The sequence below is a fragment of the Oryzias latipes genome, chromosome 7, assembly GCF_002234675.1.
Source record: "Oryzias latipes chromosome 7, ASM223467v1".
Classification (NCBI taxonomy): domain Eukaryota; kingdom Metazoa; phylum Chordata; class Actinopteri; order Beloniformes; family Adrianichthyidae; genus Oryzias; species Oryzias latipes.
This window is the reverse complement of record NC_019865.2, coordinates 12,437,150-12,457,290: the sequence shown is the minus strand read 5'-3', so window position 1 is coordinate 12,457,290 and position 20,141 is coordinate 12,437,150. Positions and strand designations below refer to the sequence as shown.

The following is a 20,141-nucleotide window of genomic DNA, read 5'->3' as shown; positions in this document are numbered from 1 at the left end:
TATTTAATGCCAATCTTGTGAGAATTAAGTATTTATTTTGACTTCCTGTCCCAAAAATAGGGCCTGAACAATGCAGTAGCTCTGGACTTCCATTACGCCGAGCAGATGATCTACTGGACGGATGTGACCACGCAGGGCAGCATGATCCGCCGCATGCATATGAACGGCAGCAACATGGAGGTCAGTAGGGATTTCTGAATATGTTGGGGGGGGTTTTGTTTTTAATGCACAACACATGAACTTGTTATGTAAACATGTTTGTGTTATGTCTGTGTTTTGGTGCAGGTTTTGCACCGAACTTCCCTGAGCAATCCTGATGGTTTGGCGGTCGACTGGGTAGGTGGGAACTTGTACTGGTGTGACAAAGGGCGGGACACCATTGAGGTGTCCAAGCTTAACGGCGCCTTCCGGACGGTGTTGGTCAACAGCGGCCTCAAGGAGCCGCGGGCCGTGGCTGTGGACGTCCGCTATGGGTGAGAAACCTAACTTCAAAGATTTATGTAAAAAAAAAAAAAAAAAAAGTTTTTTTTGAAGCAATGTCGTCATCACCAATGTCATCACCTGCTGGTTAGATACCTTTACTGGTCTGACTGGGGCGATAACCCCCACATTGGACGAATTGGGATGGACGGCACCAACAGGAGCGTCATCGTAAAGGATAAAATCACCTGGCCCAATGGATTAACCCTGGATTTCATCAACGACCGGATCTACTGGGCTGATGCCAGGGAGGATTATATTGAGTTTGCCAGTCTGGATGGCAGCAGCAGACACACAGGTAACAACATGCTGTGTCAAGGAGTTGTGTTTTATGGTTTCATTAACTCTAACAAACAAGATTTTGCTGAAAATGTCAGAAAAGTAAATCTACTCTCTTGTTGTTTTTTTTGTTGTTTTTTTCTTTTATATAGCTCAGTTTTCCACTAATGATTTTGGCATCAGGTGACCAATTCCAATCATAGATCTGGAAATGGTCAAATGAAACTCATTTGTGTTTTGCATCCACCGAGCTCATGAGAGCCCAGACCCTTTTCCAGCTCACATCAGCAGACCCAGAAGACAACAAGCAGTCCACAAATGAAAAACTTTACCTAAAACTCACCTAAAAAATCTGAGATTCTGCACATCTGGTGTGAATTAAAATCACTGGGTATCTGCCTTTTAACACAGGATAAAAACAAAGGACTTTAATCAAATACAATTTATGTGTTCCAAATGTTTATTAAAAATAAAGGAGGCAAAAAGTTAAATTCATAGCTTTTTAAATGCTCATGAGTTAAAAATTAATCCAAGTTTTTAAAAAATGATTTAATATCTTTAAACGTATTACTCTAAAAGCAGCAACAGGGTTTATTGCAGATCAGGGAAATAAACACAATGTTTGGTTGTAAAGGAACAGTTTTTCTATTGTTCTTTATTTTTGTTTTTGTAAGTTTTTCTAACAGATTTTTGATTAATCCTCCTCCTAACTTTGTTTCTCCTAAATTTCTGTCTTTATTTGCCGCTGTGAGGCATCTCCATTACAAGGGATAAAATTAAGACACTATAAGGAGAGTTTGACCGTATGCTGCCTGTTTAGCACTCAGCTGTTTCCACCTAGAGAAAATCGCTTAAGCTCAAAATCTTTGGTTGTCTTTACCTTTTTACTTTTGAATCATCAGCTAACCGAATAAAAAAAAGTTAGTTTTTTTAAAAATATAAAACTTTCGTCGCTGGAAGAGGGAAACTGCTGATAAACTCCTGTTCTACGACATACAACCTCATGAGGCTCAGACTGTACAACTACTGTTTTAAACGAGGATGTTCACTCTTGTGTTAATGTGTGTGCATGGATGTATACGAGGCTACAGGATGTACAATTACAGTAAAACCTAATGAAGTGAGGATCCCGTCATAAAATGCACGGAGGCTCTCTTCCCCGCGTGTTTATTCATCAGGCGAACAGGAAGTTTAGGTTGCTGTATGCTATCATTAAGCCGATGGTGATGCTGTCAGGATGTTTGGCTAAATGTTCTCCCTTTTCTGTTTATGAAACGTAAACATTGAAATATGGAAACTTTGTGAGTGGTTTTATAGCTGAAACTGGGCTTGATGTTGTGCTTCTCACAGTTCTTAACCAGGACATTCCTCACATCTTTGCCATGACGCTGTTTGAGGAGTACATCTACTGGACCGACTGGGAGACCAAGTCCATCAACAGAGCTCATAAGACTCTGGGAACAAACAAGACCACCCTGATCTCCACCCTGCATCGACCCATGGACATTCACATCTACCATCCCTACCGCCAGCCAGCAGGTGACACTTTCCCCCAAAATAATGAAAATCCTGGGCTGGGGCGGCGCTCTCTTTCCCCCCGTGCCTCCCTGCTCTCTGGCTCTGGGGGCCTCGCGGCGGTCCTGCTGGCCCTGGCCTGGGTGGCGGTCTTGGTCGCCCGGGGGGCGGTTGTTCCCTGCCTGTTCCCGTGTGGCGCTGGGGGAATTCCGGCTGCCGCTGCTGCTGCGGCGGGGGTCTGGGTGTGGGGGTGGCTGGGCGCTCCTCCTCCTTCTTTTCACATTCCACCATCCATTTTAGAAGAACATAAACACTCACCTGAGCACAGGTGTTAGCTCACCTTTGCACTAATAGTTTGCATGATTGAATGAATGAAAGATTTCACACTAGTTGGTTTAAAGGCATAGGTATGCGTTCGTGAACACTATCTGTTTTGTGTGCATGTTGACATGTGGACATTTCTGCGGCTAGCAGGTGTGTTGATAATATTTGAGTGTGTGTGAACAGGCCCCGCCCTTTTTGTACTACATTTGAACCGTACCGTAACGATAAACAACCAGTAAACCTGTCTGCTCTATGCTGCTTCATGGTCTTACCCCCCTTCCCCTCCTATTATCACCCTCCTACCCCCCCCTCTCTCTAACGTCCCTCTCTCTTGTTCCCCTCTTTCCTTTTCCGTCCGGTCCAACACCAAAGATTTTCAAACATGATTGAAATTAATAAAGTTTGGCCTCAATTACAAAAGGGGTTTATTCAGACATACCTTTGGTTTGTCTGAAGATGAATAACCCCTCTTGTTAGAATAAAATATGTCCAACACAAGAGGCCCTCAGCTCTCATCTGTTTGCCTAGCTGTTGGACAGGACAAGTTAGAAAAAAAAAAAAAAAAAAAAAAAAATAATGAAAATCTTGAAAAGAACTTATTATTCAACAAAATATATATATATTTTAATTTTATTGTTTTTGTTACTGATGCTAAAAAACAAACTTTCTGGGTCGCAGGGAAACACTTGGTGTTAAAAGCTGTTTGTCTGTCCGTGTCCTCCTCAGTGCTCAACCATCCATGTCAGACAGACAATGGCGGCTGCAGTAACCTTTGCCTCCTCTCGCCTGGAGGGGGCTACAAGTGTGCCTGTCCCACCAATTTCTACCTGGCCAGCGATCAGCGTACCTGCATATCCAACTGTACAGCCAGTCAGGTGTGAGGACTGAAGATGTGTCATCACTACTGCTGTCCTTTCAGCTTCACTTTTCCTCCTTTCTAATCTCGTTATAAATCCTGCCTTTTTTAGTTTGTGTGCAAAAATGACAAGTGCATTCCTTTCTGGTGGAAATGCGACACGGAGGACGACTGCGGGGATCGGTCAGACGAGCCAGCAGAGTGCCGTAAGTTTCACCTGTGTGGAGATGAAGATCCAGATGAAACAACAAATGGAAAAGTCGTAATATAGATATTTTCTGGGTTAAAAACAACAAATTCAACTCAGTCTTATCTCCTTGTCTCCTATGTGACAGCGGAATTCAAATGCAGGCCGGGACAGTTTCAGTGCGGCACGGGCATCTGCACCAACCCCGCCTACATCTGTGATGGAGACAACGACTGCCAAGACAATTCCGACGAGGCCAACTGTGGTATGTGGGATAAGAAATGCTCAAATGATCATAAATTGCCTCCAAGAGGTGCTAGCGGTTGATTTGATTTATGTGCTGCTCCCCAGATATCCACGTGTGCCTGCCCAGCCAGTTCAAATGTTCCCACCCAAGCCGCTGTATCCCAGGCATCTTCCGCTGTAATGGCCAGGACAACTGTGGAGACGGGGAGGATGAGAAGGACTGCCGTGAGTTTGGCTCTCTGCGCTTTCTTTTTGATTGCATTACACGGTAACTACACCTCTTGTGCTCCAACAGCGGAGGTTACGTGTGCCCCCACCCAGTTCCAGTGTGCCATCACCAAGCGCTGCATCCCCCGCCTGTGGGTTTGTGACCGTGACAATGACTGCGTGGACGGATCTGATGAGCCTGCCAACTGCAGTACGGCTAATCCTTTCTTTATAACATTTTTCTGACCCGTCCTGATTGGCTGTCTTTGAGCCTCCAAATGTTGCTGTTTCCAGCCCAGATGACGTGTGGCGTGGACGAGTTCCGATGCAAAGACTCTGGGCGCTGCATTCCCGCTCGCTGGAAGTGTGACGGCGAGGATGACTGCGGAGATGCTTCCGATGAACCCAAAGAGGAGTGTGGTAAGAACTTTTGAAATAATTTCATTCTAAAATCACTTTATCAGATGGTTTCGTTGGCATTCTTTACCTTTTTTTTTATTCCCACAGCTGAGCGGACATGTGAGCCGTACCAGTTCCGCTGTAAAAACAACCGCTGTGTACCAGGCCGCTGGCAGTGTGACTATGACAACGACTGTGGGGACAACTCTGATGAGGAGAAGTGCTGTGAGTGTCTGTGATGGGGTCTCCATCTGAGATCCCACCTCATCCAGCTGCACCAACTCTCATGTTTTGTCTGATGATAATATTCTCACTTTTGCACCTTTTTACTTCTAAAATGTCGCTTCACTTATCAAATTCATTTTGTGTTCTGGAGCATCTCACTTCATCTGGTATTTGTTTCATTCCATATTGTCCTGTTGGTTTGAGCCAGTGGTAAGTTAGTCCACCATCCACTGTCCTTAGTGCCACGTCCCTGTTTTGTCTTCACCCTCTGTTGTGTCCAACTTTTTTCCTGTGATGACCCCTGACCTGTGAGAGGCTGCAAGCTGAGCTGCAAAATGTCTGATTGGTGTGCCCAAATAAAGATTCAAATAATCTGAACAGAAGCTCCTTTCAGTCTCTCATCAACCCTCTGGAATGACCACATCAAGCCCTTAGATGTTTGTGCGTAGAGCTTTAGGTTGGAGCCCACATGGCATCCCTCATGCTGAACAGCCGTTCCTCTGTCTGCAGCGCCTCGTCAATGCTCAGAAAGCGAGTTCGCCTGCACCAACGGCCGCTGCATCGCGGGCAGATGGAAGTGTGACGGCGATCACGACTGTGCCGATGGATCTGATGAGGTGCAAGAAGCTTATGCCATGTTCGAAGTCTTATGTCTATGTTTCTGATGAGTGGGATAAGATCCTTTGTACTTTTTTGACCCAGTGAACCAAGGTTGTTATGAGGAGGAACAGTGTGTGTTCATTTTTGAACAGAATTTTTGTCATGTTTTCATCATTGCTGCCTTTTATTTCCAATTTAAATCTAGTTTATTTTGGTCAACTAAGAAAAAAGGCTGTTAAATGTTTGTAAAACAAAATGTGCATGTTACAATAAACTTGTTTGGGTTTATGATGGTTTTTTGTTTTTGTTTTTTTTAGCACGGATGTGTTTTGAAGTGTGACAACGACCAGTTCCAGTGTAAGAATGGACACTGCATCCCCATTCCCTGGCAGTGTGATGCCGACCCCGACTGCATGGATGGCAGCGACGAGGAAAGCTGTGGCGGAGACGGTCTGTTTGTTTTGAAAAAACTCATGGTTTAGGATGAGCCTTTGCCTAGAAACTCACTGCAAAATCCAGTCAGAAATCTGGTTCCATGAGGTGGTTCTCCCTGCAGTTGGACGTTACTGCCCCCCGGATGAGTTTCAGTGCAACAACACTCTGTGTAAGCCGCTGTCCTGGAAATGTGACGGGGAAGACGATTGCGGAGACAACTCAGACGAGAATCCTGAATTATGCCGTGAGCACTCGTTTCCATCTGTCCCTCTGTTTGCATTCTTTTCTCTTTATCTGCTGCTGCTGTTTTTCTTGGTTCAGGAAGGTTCCAGTGTCCTCCCACCAGAGTTTTCCGCTGCCAAAACGACCGAGTCTGTCTGCAGATTTCAAAGAGATGCGATGGTGTTGATAACTGCGGAGATAACTCGGATGAATTGAACTGTGGTAAACTGTGGACTTGACTCAAGTTTTAATCTGTTCTACTCATCCTGGTTTAGGGCAAATGCTGACTGTTGTTTCCTCCACAGGCAACACTCAAGCTCCTCCCATATGTGAGAAGGATGAGTTGTTGTGCTCCAGTGGGAGGTGCATCAGCTCCACCCTACGATGTAACTTCTTCAACGATTGTGAGGACTACGGCTCCGACGAGATCAACTGCAAGACCGGTTCGTCTTTACCCAGCACTGCTCTGAAATGTTTCACGTTTGAACGCAACTTCTAAATCTGACCGACCAATTCCAGACACGAAGCTGAACGACTGTCGGAATAACAGGACTCAGTGCGGCGATGGAGATGAGGCCCACTGCGTCACCAACGGCACGGACTCCTTCTGTTCCTGCAAACCAGGTTTCCAGAAGATTGGACACCGCACGTGTGGAGGTAACCCTGTGGCGCGTCAACGATTTCCTGCTCGAGTTTCTTAGAGATGCTAGGATTCATTCTGTGATTTGTTTTCCAGATGTGAACGAATGTCTAGAGTTTGGAGTGTGTTCACACATCTGCAACAACACAAAGGGCTCCTACAAATGCAGCTGCCACAAACACTTCACCAAGATGAATGACACCTGCAAGGCTGACAGTAAGCACCTCGTTTATGCAAGTTTCAGGCTTCCGTGTCCAAAACTTGCATGTTACTACGACTGTTTTGGAGCTCTGTGTACAAATCCAGCGGCCATTGAACGCTTTTTGAAAGTTAAACCAGGTTGAACTTTGACCAATCAGGGACTTAGATTTGGTAGTAACTTATTTATGGTGGGGTTCTCTTTCAATTCATGGAAGTGTCAACCGTTTGAAAATTGATCACAAAGGAGAAATGAATAGTTGTTGTTTGCGCTCGGCTGGAATTATGACACCAAGTCTTTCGTATGCAGTAAACCCTTGTTTTTCCCGAAGGTTACGTTCCAAAAAGAACCTGTGATAGGCAAAATCCGTGAAGTAGAAACCTCTATCCTTTTTACAATTATTATACAATTAAATACTCTATTATACATTGAAAAGAAAGAACAAACCATTTTACAGGCTCAAGCATTTGTTTCACAAATAAAAGTAATTTAGAAACGTTTTTTTCAACAAATAACTTCTGTAATGTACTGTCAAATAATAATTTTAATCATCAATGTGAACAGAAGGCTTCAAATTGCTGAGATTAGCCCCGCCCACCGCGACCCGAGTAATTGGATTAAACGAGAGAAAATGTAAAATGATTATGAAAAAAATACAAAGTACAGTCGGACAAACAGTGATTTAGGTGTAGTTCACTGCTCTTCAAACTCTGCTCTGCAGTGTTTTCTTCTTTTGAAGCCCGCGGTACAGGTGTGTTTGCTCGGAAGAAGAACAGTGATAGGCAGTTGTTGCTCTTTTTTCTACGAAATTGCAAGATGATTTGCACGTACGTGTTGTAAATTTGGCAAGCTGATTTACGTACGTGTACATATTAAACTGCAACGTTATTGACGCACAGGTAGAGAAGAAGCGGAGTGACTTTTTAGCCAATCAGAATGCAGAACACAATGCACGATGCAAATCCGTGAAGTAGCGAAACCGTGAAAAGTAAACCGCGTTATAGCGAGGGATCACTGTATCGGAATAGAGCTGTGAAAGAAAACGCCTGAAGTGAGATTCCCGAGGTTTGCTTTGCATTACGCACCAAGCCTCTTCCAACAGTAGTTGGCGGACATGCGGTAGTATCGGGAAGCAACAATCCAGTGTGAACGCCATGGGGCTAAGCGCGTATCAAGAATGCGCTTTACATGTCCGGTGTGAACGTAGCTTTAGACTTCTGCCTGGTCTTTGAGGATGTATTTGATTGTTTTCAGAAGCCTCATCAGGAAATGTCTCTTCGGTTTTTTCTAGACACAAACAGCACTCAACAGGTTCTCTACATAGCTGACGATAATGAAATCCGGAGCCTGGACCCTGGAATGCCACACTGGCGCTACGAGCAGACCTTCCAGGGCGATGCCAGTGTGCGTATCGATGCCATGGATCTGCATATCAAGACCAACCGCATCTTCTGGACCAGTTGGCACACCCGCCAAATCTCATCCTACGAGCTTCCAGGCACGTCCTCGTCTTCAATTTCATCCAATTCTCACCGAAACCGGCGGCTGAGCGAGGGCCGAGTCACCAACCTGCAGGTAACCCTGATCACATATATGCAGGAGGGTCAGTCACAACAATATGAAAAGCATGTGACCACATTTCTGCTAACCTCCAGATTGAAGGGCTGAAAATGCCCCGTGGTATCGCCGTGGACTGGGTTGCGAACAACCTGTACTGGACCGACTCTGGGCGAGATGTTATTGAAGTGGCTCAGCTTTCAGGCCAGTTTTGCAAGACCCTCATCTCTAGAATGATAGACGAGCCTCATGCTATTGTCGTGGACCCACAGAGGCGGTAAGGAGAAGTTGGACTCAGAACTACTGAAGGTTCTTGGGTTTTTGTGTCGTGCTCTTAAATGTTGCTTTCCTTCAGAACCATGTACTGGGCCGACTGGGGAAACCACCCTAAAATTGAGACAGCTGCCATGGACGGCACTCTTAGACAAATTCTAGTCTTTGAAAACATCCAGTGGCCAACAGGTCGGCGTCATGACATATTGCATCCAAATTTCCAGCACGTCTCTGCTGAACACCCCCCTCTTCCTCTGCAGGTCTGGCGGTGGACCACTTCAACGAGCGCCTTTACTGGTCCGATGCTAAGCTGTCCGTCATCGGCAGCGTTCGTCTCGATGGCTCTGATCCGGTCATTGCCGTATCTGGCATCAAAAACAGTTGAGTGCCTTCTGCTTCGTCCACAGGATACTACAACTGTCAGAACGGGGAAATGTTTTAAAGTGGCTCGTCGTTTCTTTTCCAGACCTGCTCCACCCCTTCAGCATAGACATCTTTGAGGACTACATATACGGGGTCACATATATGAACAACTTTGTCTTCCGGGTCAACAAGTTTGGCAAAGGCCCAATGGAGAATCTCACTACAGGCATCAACCACGCTACAGATATTGTCCTGCATCACCGCTACAAGCAGCCAGAGAGTGAGCGCTCCGTGTTCTGTGTCTCAGGAAGAAGCTTTTAGCATCACATGAGCTGATTATATCAATTTGCAGAATGGATTTTCTTATCCAGTGTATTTTCTTTTGTCTTAGTGGCTAATCCATGTGACAAGAAGAAGTGTGAATTTCTGTGTCTGCTCAGCCCCAGTGGGCCGGTTTGCGCCTGCCCCAACAACTATGTGGCAGACAACGCCACACAGACAAACTGTGTGGAGCGGGTGGGCCCCACGCAGTCCCCTATATGTGAGTTTGCAGACATGCAGCCTGAATATAAAACTCATTTTATTCTACAGCTTTTAACAGTCTAATTTTTCAATTTTTCAATGGAACTTTGGTCCCGCCCTATTTTCAAATGCTTCATTACCACCACCCCCATCTCCATAGCTCCGCCATCAGGACCATGCAACATTCACTGTGAGAATGGTGGCACCTGCTTCCTCAATGCCCATCGGGTGGCCAAGTGTCGCTGTCAGCCCAGCTACGCTGGCGAGCGATGTGAGGTCAATCAGTGCAGAGACTACTGCAGGAACGGAGGCACCTGCACTGCCTCTCACACAGGTGGGCTCACGCTACCAAAGGATCTGCTGCAGAGGGATCTGTGACTTCAGTGGCACCTTAAAACTCAAAAACCCAAAATTGACAAGACACTCTTTTAGACTTGTGTTTTGGCTCCTTTATCATATAACTAAGGCTAAATTATTGGATACTTTCACTTTTAAATTTTTACGTCTCCCCCCAATTCTTGTTTTAATAGTAATTGTGCAACATTTTTATCAACCTCTAGTTCTCCTTTTGTCAAAAGAAAAAAATATAATTAGTTAAGTATTGTAAACTTAAAATTGGCATAGCATTTTGAATCAATATTTTAATAAATAAAATTCAATTATTCCTAATAATTTTTTATCTATATTTATTTGTATATATTTTTTAAATATGTATTTTTCTAAATTAGTTTCCATTAGTTTGTGAGTATATTTCGGATTTTTTTTTTGTGTGTAAAAGCCAGAATTTTAACAGGTTTAATTGTAAACAGAAAAGTTTGGTAGAGAAATGATCTGAAACTATTGTTTCCTTATTTATGTTTGACCTGCGTTGTAGGTGCTCCAACTTGCAGATGTCCTAAAGGCTTCACTGGTCCAAACTGCAACCTGCAATCCTGTCAGGACTATTGTTTGAATGGAGGCAACTGCTCAGTGAACATGGGGAACCAGCCGATCTGCAGCTGCAGATCAGAGTTTCAGGGAGACCGGTGCCAGTACAGTGAGTGTCAAACTCTGCTAGATTATGCACTTTTTTTGCCCAAATTAAATAAAGTGTCTTAAGAGGAAACATTTCAAATCCATGTCTGGATTTACTCTAATGTTAGGAAGTTCCAGATTTTAGTTTTTCTCTAGTCAAGGTGGGGTTCTGTAAGGATATTTTCCCACCTCTGACTCTTCACTTTATTATTAAACCCCCTGCTGTTGTAACTTTTTTTTACAAACTTAAAGCTGTAGGACCCTTCAAACTGAACTCCTCTGTCCTGTCTTCTGTCCTTCAGGTAAATGTGAAGGCTTCTGTCAAAACGGCGGGACTTGCCTGCAAACTGCAAACGGCACCAAACTCTGCCAGTGCTCCAATCAGTTCATCGGACCTCTGTGCGACCTGAACAAATGTCAGTTCTGTGGAACCGGCAAGTGCCTGACGTCCTCTTCAGGAGAAATCTCCTGCAGGTAGGCATGCTGGGAGCTGTGAACCCGGACACTGCAGAAATCTGAATTTCTAAAAATGTATCTATGAAAACTGTTAGAGCCCTGCCCCCCATCCACTTCTTCAGTGAGGCTATGGGATGCAAATCCATGTTTTTATCTGCATGTTTAGGTGTTCTAATGATAAGAACCAACCCAGCTGCCTCTCCTGTTTGAACTACTGCACACACGGACAGTGCTCAGTTAACCCTCGCACTCTGCTGCCTCAGTGCAGGTAAGATTTTACCCCGCCCACAACCATAAACCAAGGGAACATGGTTTGATTTTTACTTTAAACTGTTACTGGTTATCTTTCTGTGTTAGCTGTCCTGCTGAATGGACAGGATATCAATGTGAGTTTGCAGCTCCAGTGGAATTTCCTGTCACCAGCAGTAAGTCGCATCATTCCAGACCATAATTTTCTTCAAAAAAAACATTTACTTTGCTGGTTTCCTCTAATTATCTTGGTTCTCAGTAGCAGGTAACACATCCATAATTGTCCCACTCCTCCTCCTGCTGGTGCTGGCTGTGCTTGTTGTTGGCGCCATCTTGTGGTATAAGAGGAGAATGCGAGGGTGAGTTTTGCTTCTTTCAGAACTCTCACTTCTTTAAGTCCTGAACCGTTTTCTCTCCCTCTTTTGATAACCGTCTATCTCCTGTTTCCCAGGTCTTTGTTCCAGAGCAAATCTCAGTCCTCGCGGTAACTCGATAGGAATATATCATTTAGACTGGCTATGCTTTTTGTCAGACCCTTTGTCGTCCTGTTGGTCAGTTTAGCTCTTCTGGCATCCCCCCACCCTCCCAAGCAACTTAGAGAAACGCTGACTTTAATTTTTTTAAGTGGATTTGTTACTGTCCTCCTTGCATCCCCATACTTTTTTTCTTTTTCAAGTTTGTAAATATTAGGTTCTCAGTTTGTGCTTGCAGAGTCAAATGTACTGTTGTGCATTTAAACAAAAAGAAACCCTGCCATGAGCCGAATATTTGCAACGTGAAAATCCAGCATTCTCCCTGAGGGACATGCTGCAGAGCAATCTGAGGGCTCGGTCAAATGGCCTTTTCATGCAAAGGCTCATTTGACAGCCTTTGATCTGTTGTCTTGGGATGTGTAGACTTTGTAAATAAGTTTTTTATGTTTGTTTTTAATCTGGCTAATGAAACATTGTGTGTGTCCCTGCAGTGCAAAGGGCTTCCAACACCACAGAATGACAAACGGAGCCATGAATGTGGAGATCGGGAACCCCGCCTATAAGATCTATGAGGGAGATCCGGATGATGATGCTGGGGAGCTGCTAGATTCAGACTTTGCTTTGGACCCAGACAAGGTGAGTCTGCTACAAACGACAACGAAAAACACAATCAAATTTGCAGCCTTCGGTGCGTATTTTAACTACCAGAATGACCATAATATTCATTTTGACTGCTCAGACATTATTTGTATTTAATTTTGGATAATATTGAAAAGATAGCCTAATTCGTTTTTTTTCATGGAATATTGATTTAATCAGGCCTTTTCCAATTAAGGTTAACCTTATTTTTTTTCCTTACTTGTCATTTCTGACTTTCGTAGGTCTGAAGTGGAGCTATAACTAAGTTTGAGCTTTGAAAATCATTAATAAAAACAACAGTCATTGCAAAAAGCTTGTATGTGTGACACTGAAACTGCAGTCAGCCGGCCACAAGCTTTCTGCTCTTCTCCATTCTGATGCATCCATTTGCAGACAAATAGATCCATGTATGTCTTCATTTTTCTCGTTGGAGCTGGCATCTGGCTCAAAACTATACGGCTGGATGGCTTCAATATTGCTCTCCATTTTCTGTTTCACTGGTAATGTTAGGTTAGGGGTCTGAGGTAATGTAAGCTAGCAGGAGAGATGGATGATGGGAAGTGGGGGTAGGCTTACTCTGCATCAACAAGTTCCACCTACAACTCGGATATGAATTTTTAATAAACTACTGTCGTTTTGCAGAAACTATGTCCCAGAAAACGACACGGGTTCTTTGATTTTGGTAAAAAATGGCATAATTGTAATTAAAAGACCACTGGGAACGCTTTTACAATAGATCAACTTTAAAATTAGTCTCCTCATCTGCCAAAACGATGATGAACGTTTTTTTTGTTACTACCTGAAATTTTATTATTTTCCAGACTCATTCTGAGTCACTTTCTCTCTGTTTCACAGCCCACCAACTTCACCAACCCAGTGTACGCCACCCTGTACATGGGCGCCCACAACAGCAGCAACTCTCTGGCCAGCACTGACGAGAAAAAGGAGCTGCTCTCCCCGGGCGACGATGACATGAGTGACCCGCTGGTGTAGAGCTGGGCGTGGCCTGAACTCTGCCACGTTGCCCCGCCTTTGCCGACCCCGTGCTGAGCCGACACGCTCCTTCATCTTATGCCTTTACCTACTTAAAAGAAAAGCAACAAAAGGGGGGGAACAGAAGCACGAACACTGTACAAAATGTATAAAAATGAAGGGACTACTTTTTTAAAGTGATTGCAGTATTATATTTTTTTCTTTGGAAAACAGAAACACTTCTGGTGATGGAAAAAAAAGAAACCTTTTATAGAAAAGTATTCAGTTCTTTTTAATTTTGCTCACAATCTCACGTCCTTCCTTCCTCTCGCACGCATAAAGCCACTACCTCTGTGCATATGGAAAAGGTTTAGAGGAACAAGAAATGCCTTGTTTTTTTTTTTTGTATAGTTTCTAGGGAACAAATGAGAGTATTGTTGCACCCTAGAGAAAAAGCGAGTTGCCAAGCCTGTAGATGTTTGTTATTGAGAGAAGTGTCCGTGCTTACTATGAATTCTTCCTGGATGCTGGTTCAGCTCAGTCTTTCCACGGGACGTTTGCTGCTGGAGGTCTAAAAGGGAGGCTGACAGAGGAATGCAATGATGTTTAACTGCACATGTACATACGGAGGACTCGGCAACTGCATTCAAATGATTGTCTTCAACCTCCTTGCACAGACTAAAGTTAAAAAATATATATATATATATATAAATATATATTTACATATATATGAACCAATTAACAAAGTGTCTTGATAATATACCCAGGAATACAAGCATCAGTAACAAACCAGTCTGTACTTTTTAACATAACAAAACACAAGTGGTGGTGGAACCGACATGCTTGGTGTCGGCGGTGAATGGCAGTGAGTGGATGAAGATGATTGTAATCGAGTCCCCATTCCAGGAGAAGAAGTCTGGGATGGAAAATCCGAGGCCTTGGTTTAGTTTTCTGCGACGGTCCACTCAGGAGATGGGAAGCTGCCTTCTTGTTGGGAGTGAAGGCGAGCCTCGAGGGAAACGAGTCTGTAATCAGCAGGTTACAATTTGTTTGTTTTCCTTGTCTTTAGATTGTAAACGTACTTTCAGGAGAGGCCAGGGAGACCGATTGATGGTACAAATTTCTGTGAGAGTTTGAAACTTGTCTTTATTTTTTTTTAGCTGTTTGTAATTTAGGTTTATTAGTGTTAATTGCATTTCCAGGAAGGAGACCGGTCAGCTAATGACTCTTTTATTTCTTGAATCCTTTCCAGCCTGGGCTTTAGTCACTATGAAGATGTTTCTGTTCACTGATCAGCCAAGTCTCATTCAGGAGGAAACTCAGACTTTCTTCCTCTATTGTTCCCTTTTGTTTGACAGTAATTTTATCTTCAAACATTTCAAGTGACCATTTCTGTTTCAGCAATCATGTTTCTTGCGTCTGCGTGTGGTTTTGTTTGGATTCTAATTTTTTTTTATATAATTAAATTGATTTTTATAGTAGACATTTACAATGGCTTGTCTGTCATTTGAAAAGATGCAAACTCATTTCTTTTTTTCTTTACTGCGGTACATATCAGATCCACATTAGTTAAACGATGAATTAAGAAATAAAACACAGAAAACCTTCAGAAATGGAGTGTTTTGGTGGTTGTTTGATCATAGAATCACTGTCCTTTAACAGTTTATTTCCCATGTTTATTAATAAGAAATGTTCATCTTCAAGACAATACAAAGTATATTTGAGGTTTTTTTTTACAGACTTCTTGAATTTAAGGAATATTGGTATAAATTTCTGCTTAAAAAACTAGTGTCTCCCAAATTGGAGTAGTGTAAAACTGGGAATGCTCCTTTTGTGGCAAAACATTTGTTGGGAGGAAACATTTGTTTTCATTTAATCAACATTTTCAGACGTATGTGTTATAAAACATTTACAGCGAAGATGAGTCCAACATTACAAAGTGTCTCCTAACGGCACCAGGCGGGCAGGTAGGGGGCGGAGTCTCCTCTTCATGCATATATTGCTTCCAAAGCGTCACTGAAGCTGTGACAGGAAAGGATGTCGAGGCACAAACTGCAACAGCTGATCTGTGACTGCAGCTGTTTGGAGCTTTGTATCTACATATTGTCCCTATTATAAGGCTAATATTAGAACACAAAAATACAATCTTAAACAAGCACAAAAAAAATGACGGCTGACAAACGAATAACACTGTTTACACAAAAGGCACTTCTGACACGAAGAATTCGTTTTGGCTTAAATAGCTTGTCCAAAGGAAATGGTTAAAGTGACTGTTTTTATCTTCAGGATACAATCTCAATGTAAAGTTTTGACTGCTGTTACACAATCCACATGTTGCAAAGGTTCCCAGTTTGGAAAAAGGTTTAGCTTTTCCCAGCTGCCTCCCAGTCCTGAGTCCTGCCTTCACGGCTCCATCTGAGGGGCAAGAGACGTTGACGGGAACCGCCCCATGCCGGCGAAGGGCCCTTCTTTCCTTCACCCTGTCTCTGCCACTCTCACCTGTGCTGCAGGTTTCTCCCAGCACAGAGCCCCAGAAGACGTCTGAAGTGAAGCTTTGCCGTGCTTCTGTAATGGTGAACGCTCACCTAACAGTGGCTATAAAGGGCCTTCATAAATAAATAAATTAAGCAGCTCCATCCCGTCCCTCCTTCATCTGCAGCCTCGGGTTGACATTGACCACAGACACATGGGAGCGAGGGTTATGAGGGCAGCGATAAGTGACAGATAAGTGGTTTAAGGTCTCTTCCAACAGCTCCGGATCAGTGCGTCAGCTCGCAGGAAGGGCTGGTTTCGCAGATCTGTGAGTAGGCAAGGAAGGTGGGAGGGGGGGCAGGAGGGACACACATGTTAGAGGACCAAAAACGTCAAATGCATCAGCTGTCTTAAAGATGATTTTATTTTTTTGGCAGGGCTGGGAATTTTAAAGCAGTAAGTGCCCAGGATTTACACTCAGTTCCCATTTTCTTGGATGTACATAAGGAAGAGGCTTATATCTTATTTTATTCGCATTTTTGTTACAGTGGAGACGATGAAATTAAGAAGTACAATTAAAAATGCCAGGATGAAAAAACAAGATTTCCTTTTGGAAAACTGATCATTTTTCAAAAGTTATTTAAAGAAAATGCCAACTGAGGTTTATTCTTTAAATCAACACAAAGCCAAATTCCCATAACCTTGTATTTCGTCTAGCAGAGTTAGCGATGAGAGAAATTCAAGGCTTTGGGAGAGCAGCCGGAGCAGCAAGGACACAAATAAACCTCACACCAAAAACGGTCAACAAGCTCCCCCATTTAAAAAACAAAAACAAAAAAACCAGTCCCTTAAAAACTGTTGGTTATAATTTGGAACACACGCTGCTGGCGTGTGCCTTCTGAAGCCTGTTGACCAAACACACTGAGCAACGACAAAGACAAACAAAGCCACATTTGGACAGGTGAGGGAGTCAATGAACACTGGACAACATGCAAGACATGAAAAACACAAAGAGAGGATGGACTTTGAGGCTATACATCTAAACTATTAAAGAACATTTGCTCCACATGAATCATAAAAAAAAACATCTCAAAAGCTAGAAAAAGGTCATTTCTCTGCAGCAAGATGATGTCCGGCCTCCTGAAAGGTGAATCTTTAAAGCGGACACTGTTCTGTTGTGTACTCAAACGAATGGCAGAGCTGCAGAGCTTGTGTCTTCAAAGTGCTTGCAGAAGCAGCTAACATTACTGTAGCAGCACACAGGAGCTGAGAGCCAAGCAGGCCGCTTTCAGCCAGACTACCTTCCTTACCCTCTGTCAGCAGTGCCAAATACTGTCATTTATCTTCTTTTCAGCTGGAGGGGGTAGAACAAACCGTTATGGTTGATTGAAACAGAGTAATGTTAGCCAGAGCAACCAAAGGTTAGTAAAAACAAAAAGGTACCAGGAATATAGCCAAACCTCTTCAGTTCAATTCCCAAAGATTTCAGGGACAACGGTCCAGTTGTTTGTGCCATGCATGATAAATATGAACTTAAATCACAGTCAACTCTGTGTTTTTTTTTTCTCACATTCAGAAAAAATCTCCCATCTTTGGGCCTGAGTGCAGCCACTTTTCCCAAGAAGCCGAGCAAAGAGGTTTGGCTGACTCCTATCACCAAACACCTGATAGGAGTCAAATCGGGTAGAGCGCGACTCATGATGGCCCCAAGTTAGTCGACACGCTAGGATTAGGGGTGCAGAACAAGTCATGCTGCATGCACAGTGGGGTAACAAGGCATATGAGCGACACCTGGATAACCTTGGCGTTAGGAAGAGGGGGGAGGGGCTAGCAGTTGGCGTCGTCGCAGAGGTTGGCTTCACAGAAGAACCGTGAGCCGCGTTTAGCAGTGCGAGCTGTAAAGGGCACGCTCTTCAGTACTGGAGGAGGGGGAGGAGGAGAAGACACGTTACACCGGATACATTGCCTTACTCGGTCTTCCTGAAAAAACTTGCAACCTATGGAGGCAACGGTTTAAAAAACATCCACGTTTCAGGTCTAGGACCTGTCCTCATCAGCCATTGGTACAATCAACATCACATGATAAGCTAATCGTTAAATAAAATAAGTTTTAGTTTCAATGTGGTTAGGGATCAATGGTCGACACATAAGTCTGCATACATATGGGCTAAACTGAGGCTTAAAAACCCACTCTGATGAAAATTGTGCTTTCTGACAAGTTCTTGTGGCATTTTTCTCATGATGGAGGATACGTTTTAAGAAATGAAAGCTTAAAATTTCATTTCTCAGTATTTCTTTATTGAAATCATTGTGAATCAGGAGAACACGCACAAAGGCCGTTTGAAAAAGCTTGTAGGTGTGACATAGACGCTACAATTGGCAGGCCACAAGCTCCCTGCTCCGCTCCATTCCGATGCGTCCACCTGCAGACAAATGGATCCGTGTACGTCTCAGTTTCCCTCACATCTGGTCTAAAAACTGTACGGCTGGATAGTTCTGATGTTGCTCGCCATTTTGTAATGTAAAGTTGGGGGTCTAGCTGTAAGCTAGAGGGAGAGTGTCTAAACAGATGGATGATGGAGGTGAACTCCTGCCGCTCTGCAGAAACTATGCCTTAAAATGACACAGGTTTTTCGATTTTGGCTTAAAACAGCATCATCTTAAGAGTTCTGTGAACGCTTTTACAACAGACCAAAAGAGGATTGGAGTGGGTTTTTAATGACCTCAAACGAGAATTGAAATATTTATTTTCCTTTAATTCGACAAACTTTTGGAAAACAGGGAAACTCAGGGCGGCTCTACGTCTCAGGGCTGAACAAAATGTCCTGTGAAGCCCGCTCCAGCTGAGCTGGTGTCTGGACTACATAGCACAAGGTGCACTTCAAAGGGTCGGAGCAGTCAATGACCACCGTCATCCTCAGCTTGGGAGCACAAGGGGCCCCGGCGCCTACGTGGGATCCTCTAAAGGCTCTTTCTAGCCCACCTGTGATGATGTCCTCAATAGCGCCATCTTTGCCCTCGTAAACGGGCCGGTGGTCTTTGGCCTGCCGCCTGCGCAGCTCCGCAATGAGCTCCTGCTGCTGGTGCCTCTTCTTTTGGGCCTGGACCTGTGCGAGCAGAGAGGATGTGAGCTCGATTCTCTGTAAGAGGCTTTATTTAGCTTTAAGCAAACACGCTCGGCTGGGTTGTACCTTGGGGTCCTGCTGTTTAGCCTCCTGAGCGAGCAACTTTTCTCTTATTGCTTCCTCCTGCTTTTTCCTCATTTCGTTTTCTTCCACTGCATCCTGTTGGGAGGGAAGGGAACGGTAAGCAGTTTGGGACACGAAGCTCAAACAAACCAAGTCAACACACTTGTGTGGTCATCTTAAGAATAGAGGAGACAGGCCGAAAGTTAAGCATAAACAGGAAAGTCTTGTTTTACAAACACTGCCACTCTTTTTTTTTTTTTTTAATACAGAGATTACGTTTAGGAATGTCCCAACAGACAGAGCAATGTTTGGGGCCTCATGCCAAATGTTTTAACAAGCCTAATTATGAACCAAAACAACTTAAAGAACAAATCCAGACCATATAGTATGATCCACTTTCATTATTGTTGTTTATCGTGAGGATTTAGCTCATATTTACTTGGAGAGAAGGCCTAGTGTATTTCTTCTTAAAAAAAAAACAGTTCAGTAGAATAAATATACAAATTAAAATAAGAAAAATGAACTGCATGAAAGGAACTTCATTCCTGCAAGAATTGCAAAGCTACAACAACAGGAAGCATTTTCAAAAGCTTCACAACCTAAATGATGGCAGCATAGATTTACCATCATATTTTACTACACAGGCCTGGATAGATGGTCCTCGTGAAAGGGTTGAGGTTAAACTGAGATTCTCCTGCTGCACAATCACCTGCTAAGAGTTTATTTGGAAGATTTTCGTTTGCTGTCTTATGTCCTCATTACTAGAAGACAGGGATGCTGCTAGAGTTAACAAAGATCTGAGTTTTCATCTATCATTACATGAAGTCATTTTCTTTAACGGATCTGATATTTTTGTCTGCAGCTGATTTTCTCCCTCTTTTTTCTTCTGACGACCAAATGACTAGTTTGAAATTGTAGCTTTCTCTTTGTGGAAACTTTGCTGAGCTCGCTTCAGTGAATTTATTTCTACTCTTGAGTGATTGAAAGTCTGCCTCTCTCCTCCAGAGCTCCTCTGGGTTTTGTCATTTTCATGTCACAATCTGACACAAAGCCAGAAATCCTTGTGCCGCACATTTCCTCCAGCAGATCCTATAAATCCAGACAGAGAACAATGTCAGGAAGTGTGCGGTGTGGTGGGGTAGGGTGCGG

At 43.6% G+C, this 20,141-nt stretch overlaps 2 protein-coding genes across 10 annotated transcripts in view; one reads left to right on the top strand and one right to left on the bottom strand.

Annotated features, from left to right (window-relative positions):
• Window positions 1–14,821, top strand: part of LOC101173465 (low-density lipoprotein receptor-related protein 1) — a 79,763-nt gene extending 64,942 nt beyond the window's left edge. Inside the window, exons 59-90 of one of the 2 annotated variants that reach the window (XM_011477108.3) lie at window positions 61–180; window positions 286–473; window positions 573–778; window positions 2,110–2,298; window positions 3,325–3,473; window positions 3,567–3,660; window positions 3,790–3,906; window positions 3,993–4,112; window positions 4,183–4,305; window positions 4,389–4,514; window positions 4,602–4,718; window positions 5,229–5,335; window positions 5,636–5,768; window positions 5,875–5,997; window positions 6,075–6,197; window positions 6,281–6,418; window positions 6,495–6,632; window positions 6,712–6,831; window positions 8,106–8,389; window positions 8,470–8,648; window positions 8,727–8,833; window positions 8,905–9,024; window positions 9,111–9,287; window positions 9,399–9,548; window positions 9,690–9,863; window positions 10,404–10,565; window positions 10,846–11,017; window positions 11,166–11,267; window positions 11,357–11,424; window positions 11,508–11,607; window positions 12,213–12,357; window positions 13,216–14,821. In XM_011477108.3, coding sequence (XP_011475410.1) covers window positions 61–180; window positions 286–473; window positions 573–778; window positions 2,110–2,298; window positions 3,325–3,473; window positions 3,567–3,660; window positions 3,790–3,906; window positions 3,993–4,112; window positions 4,183–4,305; window positions 4,389–4,514; window positions 4,602–4,718; window positions 5,229–5,335; window positions 5,636–5,768; window positions 5,875–5,997; window positions 6,075–6,197; window positions 6,281–6,418; window positions 6,495–6,632; window positions 6,712–6,831; window positions 8,106–8,389; window positions 8,470–8,648; window positions 8,727–8,833; window positions 8,905–9,024; window positions 9,111–9,287; window positions 9,399–9,548; window positions 9,690–9,863; window positions 10,404–10,565; window positions 10,846–11,017; window positions 11,166–11,267; window positions 11,357–11,424; window positions 11,508–11,607; window positions 12,213–12,357; window positions 13,216–13,353 — 4,509 coding nt within the window. In that variant the 3' untranslated portion in view covers window positions 13,354–14,821. The remainder of the gene's footprint in view (window positions 1–60; window positions 181–285; window positions 474–572; window positions 779–2,109; window positions 2,299–3,324; window positions 3,474–3,566; window positions 3,661–3,789; window positions 3,907–3,992; window positions 4,113–4,182; window positions 4,306–4,388; window positions 4,515–4,601; window positions 4,719–5,228; window positions 5,336–5,635; window positions 5,769–5,874; window positions 5,998–6,074; window positions 6,198–6,280; window positions 6,419–6,494; window positions 6,633–6,711; window positions 6,832–8,105; window positions 8,390–8,469; window positions 8,649–8,726; window positions 8,834–8,904; window positions 9,025–9,110; window positions 9,288–9,398; window positions 9,549–9,689; window positions 9,864–10,403; window positions 10,566–10,845; window positions 11,018–11,165; window positions 11,268–11,356; window positions 11,425–11,507; window positions 11,608–12,212; window positions 12,358–13,215) is intronic. The other variant, XM_011477109.3, reaches the window with a different exon arrangement.
• A 169-nt stretch (window positions 14,822–14,990) lies between these two features.
• Window positions 14,991–20,141, bottom strand: part of fmnl3 (formin like 3) — a 28,534-nt gene continuing 23,383 nt past the window's right edge. For 2 of the 8 annotated variants that reach the window (XM_020704665.2, XM_011477099.3), the window contains 3 exons: window positions 18,996–19,088; window positions 18,788–18,911; window positions 14,991–17,723 (listed from right to left, as the gene is read on the bottom strand). In XM_020704665.2, the coding sequence (XP_020560324.1) occupies window positions 17,632–17,723; window positions 18,788–18,911; window positions 18,996–19,088 (309 nt within the window). In that variant the 3' untranslated portion in view covers window positions 14,991–17,631. The remainder of the gene's footprint in view (window positions 17,724–18,787; window positions 18,912–18,995; window positions 19,089–20,141) is intronic. The other 6 variants (XR_002290534.2, XM_011477104.2, XM_004070455.3 and 3 more) reach the window with 6 other exon arrangements.